This window comes from Rhinoderma darwinii, chromosome 3 (genome assembly GCF_050947455.1).
Source record: "Rhinoderma darwinii isolate aRhiDar2 chromosome 3, aRhiDar2.hap1, whole genome shotgun sequence".
In the NCBI taxonomy this organism is placed as follows: Eukaryota; Metazoa; Chordata; class Amphibia; order Anura; family Rhinodermatidae; genus Rhinoderma; species Rhinoderma darwinii.
In genome coordinates, this window is record NC_134689.1 from 245,705,313 (window position 1) to 245,717,770 (window position 12,458).

The window sequence follows — 12,458 nt, forward strand, 5'->3', positions numbered from 1 at the left end:
AAAAATAAATAGAGCAGACTGCAGCGGATCTGCTTTTTTTTCTAAATTTTTGCCACAAAAAAAACTTTATAGAAATTAAACGATAATGTAAATGTACCAAAAAATGGTATCTACATAAACTACAACTCGTCCCGCAAAAAACAAAGTCTCATACAGCTACGTCGGACAAAAAATTAAAACGTTATGAGCGCCGGGATGCAAAGAGGGAAATATAAAAAAAATTGTTCGGTCCTCAAGGCCAAAATAAACAATTATGTATAAGTTGTACAAATATTCACAGGAAATGAGTAAGGAATGGGTTAAACCTGGGTGGATACATTTTCAGCATAGTTTTTTGCTACAAGAAAATATATGTATTTCTATTAGAGGATTGTCTGCAGCCATAGCCTTAGGGAGAGTTTATATAAAAACAAAGCTTTAAGACATCCGCAGAGCAGAAGGAAATCTTTCTGCAGCTCATCAAAAAATCACTTGCTAAAGACTGAGCAACCAGGAAAAAGACTTATACATTGTCATGTTAGTTTAGAGGCATTTATTCTGCTCACTATTCAGGTGACACACAGGTCAAAGATCCGATCTTTGTTTAAAGGCACACACACAAGTCTTTTTTTTTTTTAAAAAAAGGACCGCACGCGCACATACACACAAAAAGAATCCTTGAGTGTGTCACCCAAATAATTTATACTGTGTCATAGAGTATTTATGTTCTAACAAACAGACAAATACACAACCTCACTCCTTTGACGTAGATTTTGTTGCGTAAAATGACATGGAAATATAAGCACTGTTTAAATCAGCCATTTCTGAGTTATCTTGGCTTTCCAGAAGTAACATGAACTATTAGCAGTCATTACGGTACGCTCATTGGGGTAATCCACAGACCCCGACATGTAAGCCTAATGTAGCCTTGATGAAGGAGATTCTTTAGAAAATCTCCGGAATTTGAGAATTGAGCCAGAAGGTCTCAAGTTTTGCTTCTTGAGGGTTGTCTCTAAGGAATGTAGAATAGTAATGATAATAATAATTTATAATAATTAATAATAATAACAATATAAAAAATATTATAAGGTGGCTGATGTTAGTTCGTCTGTTGTGGTTCATTGTATCTTTGTGGAGCAAGAAAAGTGTCTTTAGGTGAGGAGGATGGACATCCTAAATGGCTTGTTGGGAATGGTTGTGATGGCCCAGTTGTACAGGCAGTCTTCATCTTCTCTACTCTGCTGTGCAGCTTCTGCAGGTCTGCTCAATGTGCATCACTATCTATCTATTATGCTGCCCTAAATGTGAGAGGCGACTCTTAATAGCTGCTTTTGTGGACATCTAGTGAATGTGATCCCTAGGAAGAGTAGGAAATAACAGCAAGGACTAAAAGGGAATTTGCAGGCAATGTACAGCAATTGTAGGAGGTCCAGTGCCTGTCATACCATGGCCCACCAGTGTGGCCTACTTATGGAAGTTGCTCCATGAGTTAGCCATGTCTGCTGTTTAGGAAGCTGATGCCTTTAATTTCTTGCTCATGGAGCTGCTTATCTGGCTCTGGAGGTAAGTGGATAAGAAAAGGGCAACAGGCCAAGAGCTGTAGCAATGTGCATCTTTATGCTACAATTATCAATCCAAAACCCCATTATTTAATAGACAACCTATTTCGTTTTATGCAGCTTATTGTTTTAAATACTTTTCTGGCGGTGGCCATATTGGAGACACACACTTCCTTCCTGTATAGACAATGCAGCAGGGTGTGTGTGTGCTTTATGGCAACCGCAATGAATGGGAGTTAATTGACAGAGAAATGTCATAGACTATTACAGTGTCTATAGGAAGTGATGGAGCCCCCTCCCCCAGAGAGTGGCATGAGAGATGAATAAAGAGCCTTAGCTATGAGTATAGAGTTGCTATCCTGCCTTAACTAGGTCTCCAGCATTAAAATAGAGCTGTCATTAAATCCCCTGCCCTCTGCTGATCCTGTACCAGTCTACACAGCAAAGCTGACAAGTAAGCTGCAGAAAACAGGAATCCTCAGCCTATTGTGACTGTTCTAGTAGCTATTGTGAAAATTGGAAATTTTTGTTATGGGTAATCACATAAAAACAACACCACCATTTTTTTTAAATACACTTAGGCCTCATGCACACGACCATAGTGGTGTGCACGGCCTGTGATTTGCGACTCGGACGCGTCACCCGCGGGCCACCCGCAAATCACGGGCCGTGTATATTCATTTCAATGAGCCTGGACCTCAAAATGCGGGCATAATAACACATATCCTATCTTTTCGCGGTCCAGGCCCTCAGGCAATGCACGGACCATGGAAACCACGGTCGTGTGCATGGGCCCATAGAAATGAATGGGACCGCAATTCACCCGCAGATTTGCGCCCGCAAAAATACGTTCATGTGCATGAGGCCTTAGAATAAATACCTGAATAAAATAATAGATCATTATCTGATAGCTTGCTTTTAGTAAAAAAAAACAGCTGAAAAGACCCGAGGAACTTAATATGTATAGTCAATAATCGCAGGAAAAGGTGGACATTTTCAAAAAATAGTGAATACAAAAACAAGGGGGAAATAATCTAAAACTAGAAGGACGAAAAATTTGTAACATTAGAAAGTATCTATTTATTTTTTTATGACAGTATAGTAGCATTTTTAAATTCAAACTTCTAGCAGATGTTCTGGAAAAATAGGTAGTCACAGATTTTAAGCCTAAAACACAATTCAATCCTTGGATTTATACAAAATAAATATAGAGAAAACAAAAAAATAAGGCTGACTGGATGGATCTCTTGATCTAAGTCTGTTTGTACATCATATCACCAAGACTCCGAATAGTACTCTACAATAAGCGGTCTATTTCAAACATGATTTACCATTTATAGCGTACCTAACTCTTCAGGTGGCTTTTCAGAATAAGCTGTCATATGTGTGTACATGAGGAATAACAATATTTCTGGCCATTATACGACTGATATATGGATTTTTTTTTAGCAGGTTCTTTATCTAATTCTCAGTTTTCTCTTAGCTAGTAGGTGTAGCCTAATAGCTATCATGTCTTCTATACATAGCACACATAGAAGAGAAGAATCCTGCTCTCCTAACTCTATCGATCACATCTAAATACAAACTACAGAAGCAAGGAGGAGATTATACAGTAGTAATGACAAATGTAGCTGAGAATCCAGCACTAGGGTGACATATAAAACTTACTAGAAGCTGCTGCACATCTATGTCTCCGCGCTCTTACTCTGCTCCCTCCTCCCCTCTCCACAGACTTTTATCTGCAGCATTTGTCCCTTTATCTCCCTGCTCCTCCTCGTCTGACCATAGACATTTATGGGCAGCGGAACCTTGTTTCTCTCTGGTCCTGATCCCTTCTACATAGACTTCTATGAGCAACATGTCTGTGTCTTATTCTCCCTGCTCCCCCTCCCCTCTCCATAGACATCTATGGGCAGGCAGCGAAAAGACACCCCCCCCCCACCTCCTGCAGTCTGTCCTCTCTGCTTTGTAACTAAAGACGGATTTCGCTTGACAATAGGGGGTAAACTGAGATATAGATAAACGCTTTCAGACTGGATGCTTAGTATACAGTAAAGGTATGTCACACTTTGCTGCTTTTTGCCGCAATATTCAGAAAATCGTGGCAATACTGTGATAGAACTGCTATGTACACTCACCCTAAAGCAGGTCATAGGATTATGAGATTATGTGTTGACTGACAGATGTTATCTAACAGAAAATGTTGCGAGAAAGAATGTGGTTAGCTAATGGGAAAATAGTGTAAATCAGAAATTTCTATGGCCAGCTTTAAAAAGGTCATTGTAGAAATAAAGTTTTTACATTTCCTAACTTCTTCACAATTGCATGATATGCCCAGGCAGTACCTGCCCCATGCATTATTGCTGTCCTTTAATTGCACCTTTTCACTAAAGCCTTAATATATTACAAACACATACGGATGGATGAACTGATGGATCGGAGAATGTAATGACAGATATTGCACTGCAACATTAAAGGTATTGTACGTAATTAATGTTTCACAGACAAGCAAACAAGGGCTCCCATTAAATGTCCCTAAACAATCACATTTCTGTCTGACTCAAAAGAAGTTATGTAAATTATTTAAAGTCAGATACATAGATTTTCAATTACCAAACGACTTGGCTCCAGGACAGATTTGCACACCAAAGTCTTAGTATGAATGCTGTGTCTAAATATCATTCAATTCTGAGTAGTGATGAATTAGAAATGAAATTTTCAATTAAATATTAAGTGTGCTTTGCAGCTGGTAAAACACTGGCCTCAAAGAACTTAGCATTTCACTGTGAAAGAGGAGTTTATGTGCAGCTAGCAATGATCATTTTGGCTTTGTTGAAGCAAAAATAAAATTTTTGTTGATCCAATATATTTGAAAAAACAGGAGATAAAAACCTTTAGGCTACATGCACACATCTGCATCAAAACCGCAGGCAAACACAGGTAATTCCGCAGGTAAAATCCACACCTAATATTACATTTTTTTAAATATGTTTTTAGGTGCGGTTTTTACATTTTGAGGCGGAATTAGGTGAAGTTTTATACTGCAGACTTTTGTGCGTTTTTTTTTGTTTCAAACTAGTCACGTACAATTCGAAAACGGAAACAGAAGATGAATTGACATGCTACATATTTTAAAATAAGCACTGCAGGTCAATTTACGTGCATAAAAAATCTGTAACCTCATTAACTTTGCTGGTACTGTTTTACGCTGTGGATTTTCCGCCTGAAAATACGCACGTAATATGCATCGTGTGCATTTGGCCTTATGGTGATTTAGAATAACATGAAATTTATGGAACTAGATATTATAAACTGGAAAAAGAAATTAATACAATATGGTAAAGAGAGGTGGACTATATGATATTGCCATATTTCTAAAGTTCTATAAAGTTAGACAGAGTTTTTAAAGCAAGAGTTCCTTTGTTTAAAAGATGAAAGAAATGGATCAGCTAAACATGGAGTGTTGTACATGTTACCATTCTTGTTTGCTGACAATTGTTGAGCCACACTTTAGGTTATAACAAAGAGGGTGCTCTATGCCGGTGTTTCTGACTATAAGGGTCTTTTCACACAGTGTGGTCAAATTAAGATTTATTGCTCAGATTGCCGTAATTAAAAAAAAAAAAAGATGCAGTAATCGAGGAAGTAAATTGCAATGTTACCTTAAATTATGATTAGACCCTGAATAAACGTTTGGGCATATGCCATGATTAAGATAATATCTGTGTTACGCCCCATGCACACGAACGTGCTTTTGCGGCCGCAATTCCCCCAAAAATCCACGGGAGAATTGCGGCCCCATTCATTCCTATGGGGCCATGCACACGACTGTGGTTTTCACGGTCCGTGCATGGCTCACAGGAAATAATGCACGCGGCCATGTGCACGGCCCGTGATATGCGGGCGGCTCGCGGGTGTCACTCCGTGGCCGGCCGACCCGAAAATCACGGCCATGTACAATGGCTACGGTTGTGTGCATGATCTGAATAATAACAAACTCATCAATGCCATGAAATAAAAAACCAAAATTGGTACATTTATAACTAACTGGACAAATTATATAACTAATTTGAATGTGTAAACCAACGTACCGATAACTGCTGTATAAGCAGCTCTAGAAGGAACGTGATTTTACTGCTCATAAGGACATAGGTGCAATTCTCTGGACAGTTATTGCAGGTTAATATGTAGATATTCACAGCATTGCAGAGAGACCTGCAAAAAAACGGAAATAGTTATCATATATATTAATATACTACACACACACACATATATATATATATATTTATTTATTTACACACACTTTACATGTAAGGTTGACAGTCAAGTATTATCTATAGTGATAAAAATTTCCAGATTCAACACAACGGACTGGTTCCAGTTGTTCCTTCCATTGTCACAAATTATTTAGGTAATGAAGGATTCATTTATAAAACCGATAAAAGTGGATTATCATAGTTTTAATTTTTTGTTTTATTGTAAAGACACTGACATACAAAACACAAACTCTCGTATTCATGGCACTGCCAAACCCTAAAATTGTTATGCCGCTACTTTACACGTCTCCCTGACGAGCCAAAAAGAAGTGGTGAAACGCGTAGGAGAAAAAGCACTAGCTATAGGGAATTTTTTTTAGAAGACAATAGGGACAGTTTCCAGCGGTAACAGGGTCGTTCTTTTCAGAACGGGTGCCCGGAATGTTATCAAAGATGGGGCAAACTCAGCTCGGCTGTAGGGCATAGATAGAGCACCATTACCATACAATAACCAAATGGAGCCAAACACCCATTGCTCAAAAATGTGAGCGTTTGTGTTTTGTATGTCAGTGTGTTTACAAAATAATAAAAACAAAAAATGAAAACTATGATATTCCACTTTTATCGGCTTAATAAAAGCTACATTTTATAAATGAATCCTTCCTTACCTAAATAACAATGTATGATCTATAGTGGTTTGAATGAAAATTATTTGGGAAATAGAAAACCCGTTCCAGATACCCACAAAATGAAAGAAGACCATGACTTGTGTTAGGTAAACGGTGTCGAATGACAGCTGCAGTCCACAGGAGTGCACTTAGCCCTCTGGACTACAGCTGGATAATTACAATAGATAAATCTAGCTCGAAAAGTCAATATATCTAACAAATTATAAAAAATATTTAGCCATCATACATTCGGGGGAAAAAAAACCCTTTCGAGATGCTTGAAGGTTGTTCTTGCTAGGCAAAGGAAGGAAAAATAAAGGCAGCTTTGACATAGACACTGATATTTCATCTGGATCCTTATTTGCATAATATCTAACACATTCAATTTAAAGTATCCAATAGATGTCCTTAACCCCTTAATGACCAGCCTATTTTAGACCTTAATGACCAAGCTATTTTTTACGTTTTTCAATCGTCGCATTCCAAGAGCTATAACTTTTTTATTTTTGCGTCGACATAGCTGTATAAGGTCTTGTTTTTTGCGGGACAAGTTGTATTTTTTAATAGCACCATTTTGAGGTACGTATTATTTATTGATTTACTTTTATTAACTCTTTTTGGGGGGGAATAGAAAAAAATCTGACATTTCGCCACTCTTTTTTGCGTCCTAAATCTACGCCGTTTACCGTGTGGTATAAATAACACAATAACTTTATTCAGCGGGTTGTTACGATTGCAACGATACCAAATTTGTATAGTTTTTGTATGTTTTACTACTTTTACACAGTAAAAACGCTTTTTTTTCAAAATTCTTTGTTTTTGTGTCTCCATATTTGAAGAGCCGTAACGTTTTAATTTTTTCGCCGATGCAGTTTTATGAGGGTTTTTTTTTGCGGGACGACTTGTAGTTTTTATTGGTACCATTTTGGAGTAGATGCGACTTTTTGATCACTTTTTAATCACATTTTTTTAAAGTCAGGATTCACAGAAAACAGCACATTTTCTGTCGTTTTCTATTTAATTTTTTACGGCGTTCACCGTGCGGGTTAAGTAATGTAATAGCTTTATAGTCGGGGTCGTTACGGACGCGGCGATACCAAATATGTGTAACTTTTTAACTTTATTTTGGTTTTTTAATAGTAAAGCATTTTGTAAGGGGAAAAAGTGGGTTTTTCATTTTTTTACACATTTTTTTATGATGAACTTTTTTTAAACTTTTTATTTTACTTTTTTACTAGTCCCACTAGGGGACTTTAATATGCGATTCTGCGATCGCTATTATAATACTCTGCAATATTTCTGTATTGCAGTGTATTGTGCCTGTCCGTTTAAAACGGACAGGCATCTGCTAGGTCATGCCTGCGGCATAGCCTAGCAGGTATTCATTACATGCAGACCTGGGGGCCTTTATTAGGCTGCCATGGGAGACACAGACACTCGGCGATCGTATCGCCGGGTGTCGGTGGGAGAGAGAGGAGCTCCCTCCCTCTCTCCAAAACCACTCAGATGCGGTGCTCGCTATTGAGCACCGCATCTGAGGGGTTAAAGAGGCTCTGTCACCAGATTTTGCAACCCCTATCTGCTATTGCAGCAGATCGGCGCTGCAATGTAGATTACAGTAACGTTTTTATTTTAAAAAAACGAGCATTTTTGGCCAAGTTATGACCATTTTTGTATTTATGCAAATGAGGCTTGCAAAAGTACAACTGGGCGTGTTTAAAAGTAAAAGTACAACTGGGCGTGTATTATGTGCGTACATCGGGGCGTATTTACTTCTTTTACTAGCTGGGCGTTCTGACGAGAAGTATCATCCACTTCTCTTCACAACGCCCAGCTTCTGCCAGATCACGCTGTGACGTCACTTAGAGGTCCTGCATCGTGTCAGACGAGCGAGGACACATCGGCACCAGAGGCTACAGATGATTCTGCAGCAGCATCGGCATTTGCAGGTCGATGTAGCTACTTACCTGCAAACGCTAATGCTGCTGCAGAATCAACTGTAGCCTCTGGTGCCGATGTGTCCTCGCTCGTCTGACACGATGCAGGACCTGGGGAAGTGACGTCACAGCGTGATCTGCCAGAAGCTGGGCGTTCTGAAGAGAAGTGGATGATACTTCTCGTCAGAACGCCCAGTTAGTAAAAGTAGTAAACACGCCCGATGTACGCACATAATACACGCCCACTTGGACTTTTACTTTAAACACGCCTACTTGGACTTTTGCAAGCCTCATTTGCATAAATACAAAAATGGTCATAACTTGGCCAAAAATGCTAGTTTTTTAAAAATAAAAACGTTACTGTAATCTACATTGCAGCGCCTATCTGCTGCAATAGCAGATAGGGGTTGCAAAATCTGGTGACAGAGCCTCTTTAAATGGGTGAGATCGATACTAATATCGATCTCACCCGGCAGAGGAGGGACGCTCCCAGCCCTCAGCTGCCTCTGGCAGCTGAGAGCAGGGAGATTTGACAGCTCCCTGCTCTGTTTACTTATTCCGATGCTGCGACGTAAAAAGTCTATGGCAGCGGAATAAGGCCCGTTAGTGACCGACGTAAAAACACGATGGGCCGGTCACTAATGGGTTAAGGCTGTGTTCACCACCTGCATTGTTCAATTGACTTCAATGGGTTCCGTTGGCTTTCCGTCGTGGTGTCCGTGATTTTACCGGAAACAATATCGCAGCATGCTGCGCTATTGTATATGGTAAACCCTGCCGAATCTGCGGCGGAGGCCCCTAACGGAGCCTCCGACGCAGATGTGAACAGAGTCCTAGGCCTCTGTCTGGCCGGTACACGTCAGTATACCATAAAAAAACAACAACAAACAAACATGGAATAGCGTAGCAGACTAATGCATTCCATCCTGCGGAGTGCACTGAACAAAATGTATACTTAATTTTAACATGGGTGATGGATGCCACTGTATGGCATCCGTCACAAGCATCTGTTAAACCAGCCGGGTAAATGGGCCACATATAGAAAAATGTGAAGTTGATGGACCGCATTACATTCAAATTTGATACAATACAAAATTATTGTTAATTAATTAGTTATTTCAACTACTATAATAATACTACATTATTCTAACAATACTACATTACTATAATACTACATTATTCTAACAATACTACATTACTATAACAATACTACATTACTATAATACTACATTACTATAACAATACTACATTACTCTAACAATACTACATTACTATAACAATACTACATTACTATAAGACTACATTACTATAACAATACTACATTACTATAACAATACTACACTACTATAACAATACTACATTACTATAACACTAAATTGCTATAATAATAATAATAATAATACTACTACATTACTATAATACTACTACATTACTATAACAATACTACATTACTATAATAATACTACATTACTATAAAAATACTACATTACTATAATACTAAATTACGATAAAAATACTACATTACTATAACAATAATAATACTACATTACTATAATAATACTACATTACTATAGCAATACTACATTACTATAATAATACTACATTACTATAACAATACTACATTACTATAATACTACATTACTATAATAATACTACATTATTCTAACAATACTACATTACTATAACAATACTACATTACTATAACAATACTACATTACTATAAAAATACTACATTACTATAATACTAAATTACTATAAAAATACTACATTACTATAACAATACTACATTACAATAATAATACTACATTACTATAATAATACTACATTACTATAGCAATACTACATTACTATAATACTACATTACTATAATAATACTACATTACTATAGCAATACTACATTACTATAATAATACTACATTACTATAATAATACTACATTACTATAGCAATACTACATTACTATAATAATACTACATTACTATAGCAATACTACATTACTATAATAATACTACATTACTATAACAATACTACATTATTATAATACTACATTAGTATTATAATTCTACATTACTATAATAATACTACATTATTCTAACAATACTACATTACTATAACAATACTACATTACTATAATACTACATTACTATAACAATACTACATTACTATAGCAATACTACATTACTATAACGATACTACACTACTATAACAATACTACATTACTATAATAATACAAAATTACTATAATACTACATTACGATAATAGTACTACATTACTCTAACAATACTACATTACTATAATAATACTACATTACTATAACAATACTACATTACTATAAGACTACATTACTATAACAATACTACATTACTATAACAATACTACACTACTATAACAATACTACATTACTATAACACTAAATTGCTATAATAATAATAATAATACTACTACATTACTATAATAATACTACATTACTATAACAATACTACATTACTATAAGAGTACTACATTACTATAATAATACTACATTACTATAAAAATACTACATTACTATAATACTAAATTACGATAAAAATACTACATTACTATAACAATAATAATACTACATTACTATAATAATACTACATTACTATAGCAATACTACATTACTATAATAATACTACATTACTATAACAATACATTAAAAAAATAATACTACATTACTATAATACTACATTACTATAATAATACTACATTATTCTAACAATACTACATTACTATAACAATACTACATTACTATAATACTACATTACTATAACAATACTACATTACTATAAAAATACTACATTACTATAATACTAAATTACTATAAAAATACTACATTACTATAACAATACTACATTACAATAATAATATTACATTACTATAATAATACTACATTACTATAGCAATACTACATTACTATAATAATACTACATTACTATAATAATACATTAAAAAAATAATACTACATTACTATAATACTACATTACTATAAAAATACTACATTACTATAAAAATACGACATTACTATAACAATACTACATTACTATAATATTACTACATTTCTATAACAATACTACATTACTATAATAACAATACTATATTACTATAATAACAATATTATATTACTATAATAATACTACATTACTATAATAATAATAATAATAATAATACATTACTATAATAATAATAATAATACTACATTACTATAATACTACATTACTATAATAATACTACATTACTATAATAATAATAATACATTACTATAAGGATACTACGCTACATTACTATAATACTACATTACTATAACAATACTACATTACTATAATTATTCTACATTACTATAACAATATTACAGTACTATAACAATACTACATTACAATAATAACACATTACTATAATAATACTACATTACAATAACAATACTACATTACTATAACAATACTACATTACTATAATACTACATTACAATAATAACACATTACTATAATAATACTACATTACAATAACAATACTACATTACTACAACAATACTACATTACTATAATAATACTGATTTAAACTTAATGGAAATTTGCGAGTTTTCTCCACGTGCTTATTTTAACAATCCAGTTTTCCAGTTTAAGTGTCGCTAAATGCAGTCCGGCATTGCCAGCCTCCTGACGAAGCCACAGGCGAAACGCGCGTCTAGGCATTTCCTGGGGTGCGCCTATCTCTTCCAGTTCCATTCCTCATTTTTCTGCATCCATCATGACTAAGGGTATGCATTGACTTTCTAGTTATCAGGATTTTGTGCATATTATTCATGTCTGGCCTTTTGGGCTCAGGGCTGCATTTATATATCCTTGACCAGGTAATTCAATCTGGGTACATCCATTTGAATATAGTGGGGTTATCTCCCCACTTGTTATACCAAGCTAGACATCCTTTGTCATTGATTGGTATGCATTAGTGCTCAGTTCCATTTATGATGTATATTTCATTTGGGTATGGATATGTTATAATTAATATTGTAAGGATATATGTCCTTTTTTGCTTTGGTTC

General features: G+C 35.3%; 1 protein-coding gene across 2 annotated transcripts in view; it reads right to left on the minus strand.

Moving 5' to 3' along the window:
* SCAPER (S-phase cyclin A associated protein in the ER) overlaps positions 1-12,458 on the minus strand; it is a 217,718-nt gene that overhangs the window by 53,740 nt on the left and 151,520 nt on the right. For both annotated transcript variants that reach the window (XM_075857645.1, XM_075857644.1), the window contains exon 24: positions 5,630-5,753. In XM_075857645.1, coding sequence (XP_075713760.1) covers positions 5,630-5,753 — 124 coding nt within the window. The remainder of the gene's footprint in view (positions 1-5,629; positions 5,754-12,458) is intronic.